The sequence below is a fragment of the Taudactylus pleione genome, unplaced genomic scaffold, assembly GCF_031769625.1.
Source record: "Taudactylus pleione unplaced genomic scaffold, aTauple2 ptg000122l, whole genome shotgun sequence".
In the NCBI taxonomy this organism is placed as follows: domain Eukaryota; kingdom Metazoa; phylum Chordata; class Amphibia; order Anura; family Myobatrachidae; genus Taudactylus; species Taudactylus pleione.
The window spans coordinates 3,196,287-3,214,883 of record NW_028284524.1 but is presented as its reverse complement, the minus strand read 5'-3'; the positions used below and the strand labels follow the sequence as shown (position 1 = coordinate 3,214,883).

The window sequence follows — 18,597 nt, the reverse complement described above, 5'->3', positions numbered from 1 at the left end:
TCCGTTTCCTCTTCCTCTATTGCCGGATCTGTTAGCGCAGGGTACCTTGCTGCATCCGTACCTACCTCGTCTGTCTTTGACGGCGTGGCTCTTGAATCTTCCATCTTACGAGCCAAAGGTTTCTCCAGCTCTGTGATTCAAATAATGCTTGGGGCACGAAAGCCTTCCTATGCCCGCATCTATTAGAGTTTGGCGTTCTTTTGGTTAATGGTGTTCCCATAGAAAGTATAACCCTAAGGTTTTTAAGGTTTCCCGGGTACTTGCTTTTCTCCAGGCTAGGTTAGACCTCGGTCTCCGCCTGGCCACTCTGAGAGTACAGGTTTCTGCACTGTCAGGTTGGTTCCAGCGAAAGATTGCTTCTCTGCCGGATGTTAGAATTTTTCAGGGTGTTCTCCGAGTGCAGCCACCCTTTGTCCCACCGGTAGCACCGTGGGTTTTGTCTTAGTTCTCAAGGGGTTACAAGCTCTCCCATTTGAACCTCTGGACTCAGTGGATTTGAAGTGGTTGACAGCGAAGACACTTTTTCTCCTCGCTATCTCTTCTCTACACAGTCTCTGATTTCTCAGCGCTCTCTTGTCGCTCCCCCTTTTCGATTTTTCACCTTGATAGAGTTGTTCTCCGTACACGGGACGGGTTACCTTCCTAAGGTAATGTCCCGTTTTCATGTCAATGAAGAGATTGTGGTTCCAACTTTTCAGTCTTCAGACCTTTCTGTAGGTGAAGCCTCCCTGGATGTGGTTCTTGCTTTTCGTATCTTTGTGGATCGTACAAACTCTTTTAGAAAATCAGATGCTCTTTTTGTTATGTGGTTTTCACAAACGAGGCTGGCCAGCTAATAAACAAACTCTGGCTCGATGGTTGCGTATGACTATCTATCAGGTTTTCACGCAGGCTGATCTCCCTGTTCCAAACACGGCTACAGCACATTCTGCCCAGTCTGTAGGACCATCATGGGCATTTAATTGTGGTACCTCTGCTGAACAATTGTGCAAGGCTGCCACGTGGTCTTCTGTCCACACTTTTCTTAGATTCTACGTCTTTGACACTTTTGCCTCTTAGGATGCTTCCTTTGGGCGGCAGGTTCTCCTTTCTGCTCAGGAGCGTCCCCACCCTTAGGGGAACTGCTTTAGGACATCCTCATGGTATCCCTGTGGATTCCTATAGACCCTGAAGAAAAAAATAAGAGCTATGGTAGACTTACCTTTGTTAACTCTTTTCTTCGAAGTCCATAGGGTCCACAGGGCACCCATCCTGACGCACCTGGCTGCATTGGGTCATTTTTCTTTCGGTCACGGATTCCCTCATCTTGTGTGAGAGTGTTTCTGGAGTACATTGTTCTTCCTTATCCTCTTTCCTTCTCCTGCCTTGGGCTTATTTACAAAACTGAATGCCTGTGGCCAGGGGTATATGCGGAGGAGGACCAGAAGCATCCTGGGAGCTGAAAGCTTAACGGTTTTGTGCCTGGATCACTCCAACCACATTTTCCCCCATGGTATCCCTGTGGATCCCTATGGACTTCGAAGAAAAAGAGTTAACAAAGGTAAGTCTACCATAATTCTTATTTTTTTTAAAAAGCCTGTATCTGCCACAATTTTTTACCCAGGAGGGATCATAAAGTGGGAAGTATAGATGACTTGTGGCATTCACTCTTAATCCTCTACAGTCAGGAAAGCTCCAGAATTTGGAGGCTCCAGTCCACAGCCATAGCAAGGTAACAGTGAGTTTATCATCCATTGGACCGATGATGGTGTAACTACTAGAGCTACCCTATAATCTAGATAATGAATTTCACTAAGATTCCCCTCCACCTAGCCTGAGCTGCAGGGCTGCTGCATACATACATTGTATGTAATACAGAACTTGCAAATCACTTTAGCTAGGCAACTTTAAAAGCAGTAAAAGGCCATAATTTGACTTGCGCTATAACTGCATGTGATGTAAAAATAGAGCAATCTCATCTATACATTCATCCACAGTATATTGATATTCCTTATTTTGGATTTGCTTGCAGTTCCTATTTCCAGATGCCAAGTCCCTGAACGGAGCAGAGACGAGGACCAGTGGCTCTAGCGGAGATATTGCAGCACAGGCAGAGAGCGAGGATTATGTAAGTCTTGCAGTAGGGCGTTGGGGTTTGTACAGTGAGATGCATCTACATAAGCGATTGTCATCAGGCGGCCTCTGAGCCGTCACTTACAGCCATAGGCTCCTTCCTGCTTTGTTGCCATATATGTTTGTTATAGCTGGTTCTGCTTGTTTACAATGCTCGATGATATGTTTTTACAGATAGGTGTCTCTATCATTATTTAAAGATATTGATTTAACTTATCACTGAGAGTAAGAGTAATGTACGGCCCTTTTAAAGGTTAGAGGGCCAGGCAATGAGGTCCCCGTAACAGGTTGCCTATCGCTGTTCTACATGCTCCACTCAAGGAGACCAACTATTATGTAAAAAGAAAGATGATAAGAAACATTAAAGATCCTGAAAGTGATTGTTCTGGAATTACTTTCCAGGAGCTTATTCTTTTGTTATATTCACCTTTAGTGTCTTATGATGAGTGGGACAAATTATCTGCAAATACCTTAAGACTGCGGACGTTGATTCACACTCATCTGTAGTGACTGGGGACATAGAAAAGAAAATGACCTTTGCTCCACTAGTCCTGACGAGGTGAGGAATGCGGGCAGCTGGGGAGGAGGATCAGGAAGTGACAACTGCACTTTTAGAAACAAAAACAAACTAAAGTCCCTCCACCTATTATCCAGTTCACATGTCTCCCTTATCATGGCACCTCGAAAAGATGGGGTCATTCTTGCTTGAAAGAGTGGCATCATCTCTTCAAAGGTAGGTGTAAAGGAAGTTATTGCATGGCGATCCCCTGTGATCAAACAACAATACTATGCACTACAGAAAAAGCAAGATTTTAAGAGAAGTTTTCATTAAAAAATCTGCACTTTTTTTTATATAGTTTTTGCAGTCTTATATTAAACAATGAAATTATAATGTGTAGGAATAATGTTATCCCAACAAGGCATACCAATATTAAATGAAGGGACCCTGGTTTTATTTGATCCCAGATAGAGGATATATCTGCATTAGACATTATGGGGGAGAATGGGAGAGATCTGAATGTGCCCTACCTATGGAAAATGTAAATTTCATAGGGCAGGGTGATATTGTCTGGTGATCCAGGTAGCTTCCCTCTTTGAAATGTGGATGCCCTCATATACGCAGGTGTCTTTATGGGGGTGACAGAGCATGTTGTGTCCATCTATATGTGATAAACATTGGTTTTTCATATTTGAAAATGTTGCTTTACAAGGTTGGTTCACGAAGTAAGGTAACAAGACCTCTCACATGTGTAATGTTTTCTATTTCGGGTCGTGGCTTGCAAAAGCATGGAGTAGGCAGCACTTTGCCTGAGCTCCTACATATATCCTGTGTTTTATCCTGTTAGCAGAGGATATTCCCTGCTATTTGCTACAGGGGTGGTGTGTCCTTTGCTGAACCCTTGGTGGCCGTTGTGTGTTTCTCCACTTGGTGCCCGTTGCTTTCCTGCTTGAGTTTCCTGGGGCGGTGTCCTCTTGCTGCCTGGGCTTGCTGTTGTCTGAGCTTCAGATCCCGGTTTTGGTGGTGGTTCCTGCTGGGTCCCTGGGGCTCTCCTCCACTCCTGGCGGTCTCCCCGGTGTTGCTGCTGGCGACGTATTGTTTCCTGCTTGCCTTGGAGGCTGATGCTGGTGACCCGCAGCTGCGTTGCTGACCGCCATCATCTTGTCTTGTCCTCTCTTTCCTCGGCAACTGTTCCCAAGAAACGTTGGTGCTCTGCTGCTGCGGCTGCCAGCTTTATGACTAAAGTTTTCCTTTTGATGTGGTCTCTGTATGCTGGTCCCTCTGCCTGCTGCTAATTTTCTCCTGCTTGGCTCCCTGGGTGTGATGGCCAATTTGGGATCGCAGCTCTGGTGGCCTGAGGCTCTGCAGTTTTGCCTACTCCTCTGGCATTTACTCTGTCTGCAGCTCCTGCTCTGCCATGATGGAAGAATATTACCACACCTCGGTAGCTGATGAGCTGGATAGATTTGCTCATATGTTCTTTCATCCTAATTCGTCCCATCGAACCCTTTAGTGAGGCTGGTGATGGTGCTTGTGGTCCCAACAACGGCCTCCATCTTATCTAAACATTCCTTGGAACAGTGTTTTTCTGTGATCTGTGGGTGGAGGTCCTTGTCCATGGCCCGGCTTCCTTCAATTGCCCCTACACTTTCATGTTTTATCAAAAAAAAAAAAAAAAGATGCCACCTCTCTGGAGAGGGTCGTCTGGCTGGATTATTCTGTTGCAGGGTGACCTCATCCTCCGGACTGATTCTGCTCGCTCTGGGACTGGGTACCGCTCCACTGGTCGCTGACACCTTTAAATGTTTTTCTATAAATCCTGTTTTTTTTTAGCTTCTGTGTGATTTCATACTGTTTGTATATCCACTTTTTTTACTATGGTTTTGTTATTCTATTTATTCTCAAGCTCAATTTGTCTAAATTTTTGTAGATATATTATTGTTTTACGGGAGAAAAGAACTATGCTCAATTTAGTTTATGACCATTTATTTATTGCTCCTGTTATCCATAATTACGTTATGTCAGCTTTCAAGCTCGTTTCATCTACATATTTGTACTTAATTCTTTATTTTTGTAAACTAATTTTATCTAATTTTGAATGACATTTACAATTTTTACATGAGTAACCTACTCTATTTAGTTTATGGCCACGTATATAGCTGCCCCTTGCCATTTATATATTCTATTATCCTGTGTACCGGGCGGGGTTGTTCGTTAGCATTAGACTAGTGTAAATAGGGGGGAGGAATGTTTTGAGGATCCAAGAGTGCCAGGGTGGGGGATATTTGGAAGGTTTGTCGTGGGGTTTTTGGTTTTATTTTGGGGGATATATTTATTTATAGTATATTTTTTTTAAATTTATGGTATGCGGTTACTCTCAATGTCCCTCCTTTTTTTTTTTCTTTATTTATGGGTTTATGATACGGGTATCCAAATGGCGCCTTCGGGTACTTTGTCCTATCCATTTGTTTGTTTGGGATCTTAACCTTATCCTGTTTGCTTATTTCTGACCTTCAACATACTGTTATGTTACATGACATTGTCAATGCCACACTTATTTTATTCCCTGTCTACCATAATTTTTTTTGTTTGTGTTGTATTGTTTTGTATGTTTATACTTTAATTTTTTATTGATTTAAAAAAAAAAAAACTCAATTTAAATAAAAAATTCTCTATTTCATTCTAATTTCCCACCAGGCCAAAGCAGGTAGACCACTGCTTCACCTCACGGCCATGGGACTGCGCCTCATATCAGTCATGCTGTCCCAACATCAGTTGTAAAATGGCGGGGCTGGTCAGAAATATGGTCAAACTTTGAGGTGCGTTGTGTGATCAGATTTCTGCGTCTAAAGGGCACGTCAGCAGCTGAAATTCATTGCTAACTTGTCAAGGTGTATGGTGATAACGTCATGTCATAGAAACCGGTTTGGGTTTGGTGCACTGCCCTTGATAATGGCAGAACAGACCTTCAAGATGAGCAGCGATCCTGCTGGCCAAGCATGTCCACCATAGATGACAATTTGCCGCATTTAAGGTCTGATTCAGGAGGAAAGACGCATTCGATTTAGTGAAGTTGCTGATGAACTGAACATCTCAGTGGGTACTGTGCACAACATCGTTCATGAGCAATTGGGGTTCACGCTGGGTACCGAAACTACTCACAGAAGTTCACAAATCAATAGGATGGGATTGTCTCTCGTGCACTTGATGCAGTACCATAAGGAGGGAGTGCAGTTCCTCAGCGTATTGTTACAGGCAATGAAATGTGGGTGCATCATGTGACACTTTAGACAAAGCAAGCATCCATGACATGGAAACACGCATGTCCCCACCTTCAAAGAAATTCAAAACAACTCCATCTGCAAAGAAGGTGTTGGCGACCATGTTTTAGGATCACAAGGACGTGCTTCATGTTGATTTCCTCACCAAAGGAAACTTTGTGAACGCTGTCCGCTATTGTGACACATTGAGCCGGTTGCGGAGGGCAGTTCATGGAAAACTGACAAGGAAGTTAAGCAAGCCGTCATGTCCTGAGCTTCAGGCGTTTGACACTGATTTCTTCTATGCCAGGATAGATGTCTTGGTGTAACATTGAAACAAATGCTTACAAGTATGAGGACTATGTGGAAAAATAATCTGTACCAAGGCCATACTATTCAGTGATCGCGGTGAGCGGAAAAAATTGTGGGTCCCAGGGACCCCTCACTTTAAAAATTTGGGGTCCTACACCACTTTTTCTGAGTCCCGTTACATATTATGGGAGTTGAGGGCAGGCACCAGTTGGGACTGTGTTTGGGGATATATAGCAGTTGGGGTAGAGCTGAGGGTAAAGGCAGGGAGATATTGGTGTAGAGCTGCAGCTATAGGGGAGTAAGGGCAGGCACGGCTGGGGGTAGCGAGGGGTAAGTGCAGACAGTTGATGTGACAGTGCTGGGGGGCATGGAGTGTACTAGGGGCAGGTTGTGTGAGGGGCAATGGTAGATAGCAGCTGGCGCAGTACTTGGGGGGGGTACGGTGGGGGTTAGCAGCAAGCAGTACTTGGGGTAAGGAGGGGGCGAGGGTAGATAGCAGCTGGGGCAGTACTGCGGGCAAGGAGGAGGTTAGGGACAGGCAGTGCTGGGTGTAGGGAGGGGGCCAGGGTAGATAACAGCTAAGGCAGTACTGGGGGGGCAAGGAGGGGGTTAGGGGCAGAGCTGGGTCAGGATAGCAGCTGGGGCAGCACTGGGGGTAGAGAGGGGGCAAGTGTAGATAGCAGCAGGGGCAGTATGGGAGGCATATAGGGGAAAAGGAGTTGTTAGCAGCTAGGGCAATACTGGGGGCAAGGAAGAGGTTAGGGGTAAGCAATACTGCGTGTAGAGAGTGGTAAGGGTAGATAACTAGGGCAGTACTGGGGGGCAAGGAGGGTGTTAGGGGCAGTGCTGGGGGTAGGTGGGGGTCAGTGTAGGAGCAGGGGTAGCACTGGTAGTAGGGAGGGGGCAAGTGTAGATGGCAGCGGGGGCAGCACGGGGGCCAAGAAAGAGGTTAGGGGTAGGCAGTACTTGGGGTGGGGAAGGGGTAGGGTAGATAGCAGCTAGGGAAGTACTGAGGGGGCAAAGAGGGGGTTAGGGGCAGTCAATACTTGGGGCAGTGCTGGGGATAGAGAGAGGGTTAGGGTAGCTAAAACTTGGGGCAGTGGTTACCTCTTTTGCTTCTGTGGAAACCCTTGGCCAGGTTACTGTTGTCCGCCTGCAGGTCCCTTCTGCCCCAAGCGTTGTCCACCTCCTGCGTACAGAGACCGCAGCTGGCTGAAGGAGTGACGGCTGCTAGAGTGTCCCGGCACCGACGACATCGCTGCTGCAGCCAAATCGCCCACGGACTTCTGGCGGGGGACCCGCTGCACAGTGATTGGCTGGGGGTGACAGCGCCACGTGGTGAATGGCTGGGGGACGCTGCTGCACCGCTATTGGCTGGGGAGACAGTGCCGCGTAGTAATTGGCTGGGAGGAGCAGCTGCACAGCGATTGGCTGGGAGGGCGGCACCTCGTGATTGGCTGGGGGATGCCGCTGAATGGTGATTGGCTGGGGGGACAGTGCCGCATGATGATTGGCTGGTGGGAGCCCCTGTACAGCGATTGGCTGGGGCGGCGGTGCCTCGTGAATGGTTGAGGGGACGCCAATGCATGGCGATTTGCTGGGGGGAAGGCGCCGCTTGGTGATTGGCTGGGGGGAGCTGCTGCACTGTAATTGGCTGGGAGGACAGCGCCGTGTGGAGAATGGCTGGGGGGCATGGCTCCCTGTGGTGAATGGCTGAGAGGACACTGCTGCACACTCATTGGCTATTGAGGTACACACAGCGCCAGCGCGTCCTCCGGGACCCGATCAGTTTTAAAAACTGGGCCCCAAGTTTCCTGTAGCGCATAAAAACGCGCTATAGCGCGTATTTTGCAAACCCTGCTATTGATTATACATATATATGAGTTGAATAAATTTACGTAATGAGAGGTCCTGTTACTTTATACAAGGGTGGTTCAATAAATAAGGTATCTGCTTGTGGATTGTATGTATATAAATTCCACATTTGCTTTTCCACAAATCACTTTCTTGCATTTTAGTTACATTGGTGCAGATGTATGAAGCTCTGGAAAGTGATAAAGTGCAGAGTGATAACCGTCCAGCCACTCCGCTCCCTACTGTCATGTTAAAGGCTGTGTTTGAAAAATGTCAGTCGGGAGCTGATTGGCTGGTCGTTTATCGCTCTCCACTTTATCACTTCACAGACCTTCATACATCTGCCCCATTATCTGATAGTGTCTTTGTGTGGGTATTGCATAATATTAGTGATGTTGTTATTGAAAGGTGATTAGAGCAAATGTGGAAAAATGGGCTCTGCACAGGAGCTGAGAGAACCCTCAGCAGCGCTGGGCTTAGTGATGATGATATTGTCAAATGTTGTATAAATTAGAAAATGGTGTCAAGGCAGCAGTATACAATTTAAGGGTTAAATTATACTTAAAATTAATTGATCTCCTCCCCATGTCATATATTTAATTGTGGTTGATGTTATCCTTTTAGCAGTAACTTCAGTTTCTGGTTGTACAGCATTTATTAAAAGTACTACAAGTTACAATAATTGTGGTCTGAAGTCATTAAGTTTCAGTTTATTTTAGGAATGTGATGGAATTTGATAACTTTCTTAGATTCGACGGTACAACAGTTTCTTCAGGGGATTAGTTAACATTAAGTCAGTTAAGTTTACAGCAAATGTTGTAAAGCAGCAGTTTATTTATAGTGGTTATAAAAGGGTTTCACGCCATTTTGTGTTTTTCACATTTCTATTTTCTCCCTATTTTCATTAATGAAAACACGATTTAGAAATTACTTTGCACATTAAAATAATACCCCTTTTACACCGGAGCTAAAACCCGGGTTTTTGCAGGGTTAACCCGGGCAGCTCCTTCGTGTAAAAGGGGAGAGGGTTGGATCGCCGGGTTGAGTGACCCGGCAATCCAACCCAGGTAAATAGCAGGGTTTAGCACGGGCGTAGCCTGTGAAACCCTGCTGTGTGTACGGCGCACTCCGGGTCTTGATGACCTGCAGTACGCTGCAAGTCGGCCGATTGGTCCGGCTTCAGTGGCGCTTGGAGATGACGTCATCTCCAAGCGTCCATTTTCATGCCAGAAAAGCCGGGTCTATGCAGACCAGACTACGGCGTGAGCGGCGCCGACTCGGGAATATCCTGAGTCGGCGCCGGCTAAATTCCGGGTCTGATTCGGATAGGAACCCTGTTCCAACTAAGGTCAGACCTGGAATTTTGGTGGTGTATTAGTCATCCCCACCAGCCCCTTCTCGATTCAGTTCTTTAGAAAATCAGTTTAGTTCCAATTACAAGTTAAGGGGTATATTTACTAAAATGCGGGTTTTTAGAAGTGGAGTTCTGAGTGCGGCGTCCATGAATACAATAACTTTTGTGAAAACTGTTGGCACTGTAATCAGGCTGAAGGGATGGGCCTTAACTGAAATTGTTAAGACTATTCAGCAAATCTGAGTAGGTATTTGTCAGGGTTCAGCCTAGCATCGGCTATCTCTTACCTCCGTGCCAGCTTCCCCTGACTTCCTTGTGGTCAGACGTCTGGTGCAGTGAGGGGCGAGTTGCTGAGTATTCAGCCTTAGGTGCTTTCTGCAGACTTCCATGGTCGGCTGTTTGTCTTGAGTTCTCATCATGGGCGCCACCATGACAATTCTTCTCATGTGACAGTCCTCTTAACCAATGGTAGCATGATCTCAGTCAGCTGACGCTGTGCTCCAATTGTCTGCTACTCCTGGGTATAAATCCGCCTCCAGAATTCCAGAAAGTTGCCAGATCAACAGTTGTCACTCCTAGTATGCTAGTTGAGTCTGTTTCAGGTTCCCTTGGCTTCCACGTCTAGTTCCCAGTATTATTCCTGTGAGCAGCAGTGCGACCTCCATCTCTGCCTGTGTGCCTAAGTCTCCATAGTTATTCCTGTGAGCCGCAGTGCGACCTCCATCTCTGTCAGTGTTCCAAGTCTCCTGTGTTTTCCTGTGAGCTGCAGTGCGTCCAACATCCCTGCCTGCACATCGTATACCAGTGTCTCTCTCGCGTCGCACCCCGTGTGCAAAAGTGCGTCTGCACATTAATACCAGTGTCTCCCTCGAGTGCACCCCATGGTGCAAAAGTGCGTCTGCACATCTTATACCAGTGTCTCTCTCGAGTCGCACCCCGTGGTGCAGAAGTGCATCCACACGCCAATACCAGTGTCTCTCTCTAGTGCCACCCTGTGGTGCGGAAGTTCGTCCACACACCATTACCAGTGTTTTCCTTGAGTGCCGCTCCATGGCGCAAAGGTGCATCAGCGCGCTATCTCCTGTGCATTTGCTAGTTCTAAGTACCATCTTCTAAGTATAGCTCCTTGTGTGACAGTGCCTTGGTTAGGCACTTCCCCTGGGCCATTGATACCCAGAGTCTCTATTCCCACGGATCTTGGATACCTGGTCAAAGGACCGCGACCTGCCTGCAGGGTGCAGCTAAGCCCATATCCCGCTTGGAGGGGTCACTGGCGAACACCTCCCTGCAGGTTAGATTCCGCACCATTGATCAGGTCTCACCAACGTCCATGATCTGTGGACGAGGAGTCCTGGTATCCAGGCCTCTCACTTCGAGTTCTTCCGAAATCAAGACCACAACCCCTCAGTAGATTCTACCTCAGCAAACCTGACAGTATTAGTGTCCCAACCAGATGGGGTCGTGAGGGTAGGTGTCTTTAATGGATTCCATTAACTCCCCTTGATTGATTACAGACCTCAACTCTTCCAATTTGATCTTGTCCACCCTTAGGTGGAATTTTAAGTTGAGTATGGGTTTGAAGGACCCATTTTGCTTCTTTACCAAAGAGAGGTTGGAATAAAACCCCAACCGTCGCTGGTCTTCTGGGACAGGGATTATGACTCATTAGGAGTGAAAAGAATGACTAGTCCCTTTTAGAGCCTAACACTTTTTGTTCTGTGGATAAACTGTTGGTTGAAAACCGTTTTAATGGAGATCTCTATCACCAATCCCCTTGTCACGATTCCTTTCACTCAAGCATCTCAAATGGAGTTGAACCACCTGTCCCTGAAGCAAAGCAGATGGATTCCCACCTCAGCGTCCTGCCTGTCATGCCGACTGCTTGTCTGCTTACCTTTCGTGGGAATCCAAGAACTAGGTTCTATGGGCAGATGTTGGGAATAAATTAACTCTTAGCCATAGAGATATTTTTGTCCAGGACCTGCGGCAGTATCCCCTGCAAAGGTAATTGACTCTATAGACTTTATGGATTCTCTGTTCACCTCAACAAGAGAACACTTCGTTCTGCAACAGCTGAGGCAGAGCTTCTTGCCCTACCCATATGCGTGTCAATGGCAGCTTTTCCAATGTACTTTCAAGGCTCACAGATGTGCTCAACCAATGTAAACAATTCCAATCTGGTACTGCTGGACTTGAGGTCATCAGTCAGGTGATTTGACCACCTCTCTACTTCCTTGTTGACTTGGGCTGAAGCTAGAATTGGCCTGAGCAAAGATCCTGCCGTCACCAAGTCAACTGGCTTTAATCTTCCTATCAATGATATCTTTAAGAGTAGCAGTAGAGTAGGGGTCTCTGCTCCTGACCTAGCAGGGGCAGGGTCTCTACTCATGACTCCAGAGAGATGGACAGAGGAGGGTGAATCACTGCTCTGTTCCTTGCATGAAATTAGTTGCTTTTAGAGCTTCATCATTACCTGGGAGATGGATCTAGCCAGGCTAGCTTTGCTGTATCTGTGAGGCACCAACTGTGAGACATAGTCTGTTCTAGGCCACTCACTCTGCACAAAGGGTACCCTGGACTGACCTATCACACATCTGTTTTGCAACCATCAATTTTAATTGTGCCCATAATCCTCACACCACATGCTATACCCCACTGGTCTGGTGTCCCCAAGCATGCATTTGTAATTCTTTGATTAGGGTTCCATCTTCTCTTAGCACAAAACTCAGCTTATATTTTAGGGTTAGTGGACTTTTAACATTAATCATTTAGAATCCGCCAGACAGTGTGGGGTCCATATGAGATTACTCATGTTTGGCTTTAATTTTTTTTCCCTTCCTGCTTAGGAAATTTACATAACCTATAACCATGTCTGATATATGATGGCTGTGCACCTAAGTAGATCTTCTCTCTAACGTTAGCCACCAGAACTATGGGCCTGATTACGCTATTGCATTCTGAACTGCGTCGCAATGTATTTGTGAAAATATGCTAATTCCCCACCTGAAATAGTGTGTGACGGACTGAGCAAATGTTGCTACCCCTACTTCCCCTATCTGTGCTGTGTGCAGATCCTCTGGGGGTTGAGAACACACCACCATCGATGCAACATCGGACGCATATCAACTCCTACAGTAATTCCTGAGCTGTGCAGATTCTGGGTCAACTGTTTCTCTGAAACTGGCTTCTGAGACTTTGGTTCTGCTAATGGGAACATGCTTACTGACTTGGCTCTTTTTGTGAACACTTTCGACCAACTCCCTGACTCCGCATCAGTGGTCTGATCAGGACCTTGTTTCGCAAATGCGCAATATAAAATTTTTTTGATAAACTGTGCAAACAGTAGCATTACGTACAAATCTGAATCAGGCCCAGTGCGTGAAGTCGTCTTTTTTGCAGACTAAGTACAGTATTTATGTTACCATACCACCGCTGACCAGTAGAGGGCCACCAGGTTTCTTTTTTATGTAATATCAAACATCTGCTCACGAATAAAACACCTCTGAAACAAATGTTTTTCAACAAAATGTTTTTATGCACATTCTCTGATTGCTATCGAAATGGTTTTTGGTTTTGGTTTCCACTTCAGCAGTTCAGTGTATAGCATCTCTATAGGATCATTCCCCTTTATTAATTACACCTTTTCCCCATACATACGCTTTAAGCCTCATCCATGTCTTAGCCACTTAACTGGCTAATATTTGTTCCAAAAACCGCTCAGAAATTGTTTGTTTGTTTGTTTTTTTTAATGATTGAATTAGGTCAAGAACACCTATTTAATGCTTATCTAACACGATTTTATGAAAAAAAAAAATATATATTTTTTTTTAACAAAATAGAGTGAAAAAAGTTTGACAAATGGTGCGCACTACAATCAGAAGTGCAGCAAGTGGTGATATTACAAAACACCCAATACTCAAAATAGCATGCAAATGGATTAAATGTAAGTCACCTTCTAGCGCTCTCCCAATTAACACATACACATAGGTGTGAGGTAAATATAAATTTGTAATCACCTATAGGAATTATTGAATAATATGTCATACGAATACATCCATTCAGTGAACCTTTGTGATCTACAATGAGATTATGTATCTTCCCTATTTCATGTGCTAATCAAAGCAACATAGATGTGGGAAAATACAGGGAGAAAAAACAGTGTAGATCAAACTTGAAACAAAAGGTTTTAATAATAAGTTGCACTTACAAAGTGTAGAATAAAATCAAGCATAAAAAGTCATCCAAAAGTGGCACAGCAGCAGCACTTGTAAAGGCTTTATCCTTGTTTAACCTCGATGGTGCGGGGATGGCAGTCAGCTAGCTCCGGATGCTGTGATCAACCACAAGAATAGCTAAATACAGTGGGTGCTCCACCACCTACAGACAAATGTAGTCCTCAGCCCATGCTTAACGCGTTTCAAACCTTAAGTCCTTCGCCTGACGCGTTAAGCGTGGACTCTGAGGACTATCTTCCGGCAGCCGCCCACTAGTGTTTCTGACTGGTCGCATCAGATGCGACCATGTCGGGGAAAGCCCAGCCTCGTGTGGTGGCATCTGATGCAACCACGCTAGTCCGGTGGTTAAATATATGATGAGCGTTAGACTGGGTACACATGACGCAGATCAGAACACTATGTATAGGGCACATCATCTAATGTGTACCTGCAATTACGCGTTTCTGCCGGCCATATCTGTTGTTCTGCACATCAGATGTGAGGACCCGGCATGCATTCTAAATGTGGACGTGAATGATATAACGTGCGGTTGCGCGGTATATTGTTCATTCTGTAAGGACGACCGCCATATCTTTACATCTGTCGTCCCGTTGGCCAGGAACCACATGGTTTGATGTGTACCTGACCTAAGGGGGCAATCGGGACTGTCCTTATTGCATGCGTCACATTTCTTCTTACATATACAAGACAATTGGGTGTTATTAACGCCCAAAAAGTAACTATACAAAACCAATTGCTAAAAAAATAAGAATATGACTGTAAGAAAGGATAAGGGCATTCTGCGTCAATTCATCCTAGTCTCCTCCCTCGGGTAACTTCACCCTAATCATTTGTTTCTGAAAGTTCTTGTTTGGCTTCATGTTTCGCAGTAGAAAAATTAGACCTCCATGAGTCTGCAAGTGATTGGAACTGCAGCAGGTTGTGTTCAGCTACGCTTAATATTTTCTTATTAAATATAATGTCAATCATTTTCGCTACCGTCTGTGCAGTAGGTAATTTTACTGGCGTCCAAGTCACTGCAGTTGTCCATTTTGCTGCTGACAGAATATGGCAGATTCGTTTGATATACTCACATATACCAGGGAGAAAATGCCCAGTTTCGTATATTCCTGCGCACAAGCCAACCTTGCCAGATCTATTTTTATCTTTAATCTTCCCATAAACATAGTGATGAAGAGGTCTAGTGGAGCTTGTGCACTTCTGACAGGGTAAGGTACCAACGCGTTAAGATCTTATATGAAGTTCATATACATACCTGGATACCTTTTTTATATTGATCTGAAATACCTTAAGCTGGGTACACTCTGACAGATATATCACCCGTTCAATTATTTATTTATTTTATTTATTAACAGTTTCTTATATAGCGCAGCATATTCTGTTGCGCTTTACAATTGTAAGCATTAATAAAACAAAACTGGGTAATAACGGACAGATATATTGGTAGGAAGGCCCTGCTCGCAAGCTTAATTGAACGGGCAATATATCTGTAGTGCATCGGCGGGTGTGTACAGACGATATCCACAAACAACGTTGATATAATGTATCGACATGTCTGGCTGTGTGTACGGGCGAGCCGCCGACCCCCTGTAGACTTGCTGCAGGGACCCTGTGGTGATTGACCTCTCAACTGGGCGGGCAAAATGAAATGCCCGCCCAGTTGAGATGACAGCGCAGACTCATCGGCAGAATGATTGGTAAATATGTATGCACTTGCCATACGTTAGATAGCTGGGTACATCCTAGGTTGACTTGAGGGCGATGCGCTGACCGAGCGGACGATTCAGGTAAGTATACACACTTACCGATCGGCTGCTCGACATGTCATCCTGACATCACAGCTGGGTGGGCATTTCAATTGCCTGTCCAGCTGTGACGTCAGTCCCTGCAGAAATACGAGTGCTGGGTGGACTGTCCGTACACACAGCCAGATACTCTGATATTTCTGCAGATATATTGGCCTTTGGCTGTGCTGCATAGCTGACGTGATATGTCTGTGAACGATGTCGTTTTACAGACATACCCAAGGGTACACACCCGCCGAAGCGCTAGCGATATATCGCCCAGTGTGCACCCTGCATTAGTCTGATCTTGACGGAGTCTTCCATATTAGCTTCCCATACTCTCATGTAAGTGGTAGGGCCTTGATGTGTGTAGTTTAGCAGTATAGTGTGGAGCTCTCCCTGTCTGCTTCTGTTTACTAGACCATAGTTGAGGGAGGACCTTGCTGATGCAGTTTGACACAATTACTGACAATGTTTCCATTACGCTGTAGTAATTGAAACATGGCGATGTCTGATTCCATTAGTGCTTTTTAATGTATTTATTTACATTGTTGAATTGCACCTATAAATGTGTTCTCCCGTGCCCTCCCCTGTTAGGTGTGCTAGATAAAATCAGGTTATCTTTGGGGAAAGCAATACTTCAATTTGCTGGGGAACACCAACCAAAATGTGCAGTTTCCAAACTCTGAAGGCCATTTCAGTGCCTAGAACTTGGAGCACATCTATATATATTTGTATATAATGTGTGTGTGTATGTATGTGTATATATATATGTATGTATACTATATGGACAAAAGTATCCGGGTGCCTGACCAACAACAGGGTCTGTAATGAAATTGTTTTCAAATGCATATACTTTAATATAGAGTTGATCCCCCTTTTGCAGTTATAACAGCTTCCATTCTTCTTGGAAGGCTTTCCATAAGATTTTGGACTGTTTCTGTGGGAATTTGTGCCCATTCATTCTGTAGAGCATTTATGAGGTCAGGCACTGATGCTGGACAAGAAGGCCTGGCTCGCAATCTCCGTTCAAGTTCATCCCAAAGGTGCTCGATGTGGTTGAGGTCAGGGCTCTGTGCAGACCAGTCAAGTTCTTCCACCATCGCGACCATAGGGCTTGCGACGAGACCCTTGTGGTAGGGTCTCGTTGCCGCAAGCCCTGGAGTGCTTTCGGCTCTGTCAGAGCCGAGAGCACTCCCACTGACATCACTTGTGATGTCAGTGGGGCCAGCTCCAGACGGTAGGCGCTCCATGGGAACGCCTCCGTCTGGGCAGCCACGCCCCTGGCACGCCCACCAAAGGGGGCGTGCTGTCACTCACCATCGGCAGCACGCCCCCTTTGTAGCGAGACCCGGAGCGAGCGGGTCTGAATCAGGCCCCATGTCTTTATAGTCCTTGCTTTGTGCACTGGGACACAGTCATGTTGGAATAGAAACGGGGCTTCCCAATAATGTTGCCACAAAGTTGGACGCATAGCATTGTCCAAAATGTCTTGCTATGCTGAAGCATTAAGCTTGCCTTCACTGGAGATAAGGGACCTAACCCAAACCTTGAAAAACAGCCCCATACCATTATTCCTCCACCACCAAACTTCACAGTTGGCACAATGCAGTCAGGCAGGTAACGTTCTCCCGCCATCCGCCAAACCCAGACTCGCCCATCTGACTGCCAAACAGAGAAGCATGATTCATCACTCCACAGAACACATTTCAACTTCTCCACAGTCCAGTGTCGGTGTGCTTTACACCACTACATCTGAGGCTTGGCATTGGACTTGGTGATGTGAGGCTTGCTTGCAGCTGCTGGGCCATGGAAACCCATTCCATTAAGCTCCCGCCGCACAGTTTTCGTGCTTACATTAATGCCAGTGGAACTTTGGAACTCTTCTGCTAAGAACGTTGGTGACTTTAACGCACCATGCGCATTAGCAGTCGTTGACCCCGCTCTGTGATTTTACGTGGTCTTCTGCTTTATAATAATATCACTTACGGCTGACATTGGAATTCCCAGCAGGGATGAAGTTTCACAACCCGTCTTATTGCAAAGGTGGCATCCTATTGTGTTCCACGCTTGAAGTCACTGAGTATTACAAATGTTTGCAAATGGAGACTGCATGGATAGGGGCTTGATTTTATACACCTGTGGCAACGGGTCTGATTAAAACACCTCAATTCAATAATTAACAGGCGTGGCCAAATACTTTTGTCCATATAGTGTGTGTGTGTGTATGTGTGTATAAAATATATATGTAATATACTAACATTCCTTCACTGTGACAACTGAAGGATTTTTATGAAATCCAATGATCATCTGAAGTAGATGATTTTCAGACATTACTACCACTTATTTGTAAGGTAAAGTCATATAGGGAACTACTGTTGCTTTAAATGTGAGTGATTTTATTTTGCAGGAGCCTGATTCAGAAATTATGCATATTCTAAGCCATCTGTCCCTGGCTATTAGACTAACTCATTTGTAATGCAACAATGCTCAAATTATTGTAAAGTGCTTGAATTATGTATGCTGGATATAATTGTTTCCCTCTGCGCAGAACCTGTACAGCCAGCTCAAGTCAGCACCATCGGACAGCCTGACCTATAAGCTGGCGCTGTGCCTATGTATGGTCAACTTCTACCATGGAGGGGTGCGAGGGCTTGCCCACTTGTGGCAGGAGTTCGTGCTGGAGATGCGCTTTCGGTGGGAGAACAATTATCTTATACCAGGGTGGGTATTTTCAGTACCATAAAACATAATGTCTTTTTCTTCTACTTTACATTAAAAAATGTATCTGAAATCCCACTTATATAGAGTTTATTTTCACTCTATTTCTCTATAAATATTCAGTGTAATATTCAGAACCAAGAAACTTAATAAGCTTCCAACCTTCATGTCAGCAAAGTCATATGGGGCTAGATGTAATAGGGTGCAAGTTCTTTTGCAAGATCACATTCACAGTTACTTGCACAGTTTGTAGGTGTGAGTTTGTCCTGAAACTCGCAAATGTAATAGGGTGCCAGTTTGCGGGTGCTTAGTTTGACTGGCATGCCAGCTTATGCGAGTTAAACTGCAGGTAAACTCGCACCTTGTAATGTGAGTTTCATTACAAGGTGCGAGTTTGACAGAAGCCTGCATAGATCAGTGAGAACCATGAATGCTTCTGTGTGTAAAAGTAAAAAAAAATAAAATC

At 45.3% G+C, this 18,597-nt stretch overlaps 1 protein-coding gene across 1 annotated transcript in view; it reads left to right on the top strand.

Moving 5' to 3' along the window:
* Nucleotides 1–18,597, top strand: part of RAB3GAP1 (RAB3 GTPase activating protein catalytic subunit 1) — a 218,033-nt gene that overhangs the window by 128,558 nt on the left and 70,878 nt on the right. Inside the window, exons 14-15 of the mRNA XM_088472270.1 lie at nucleotides 2,012–2,107; nucleotides 17,962–18,134. Coding sequence (XP_088328396.1) covers nucleotides 2,012–2,107; nucleotides 17,962–18,134 — 269 coding nt within the window. The remainder of the gene's footprint in view (nucleotides 1–2,011; nucleotides 2,108–17,961; nucleotides 18,135–18,597) is intronic.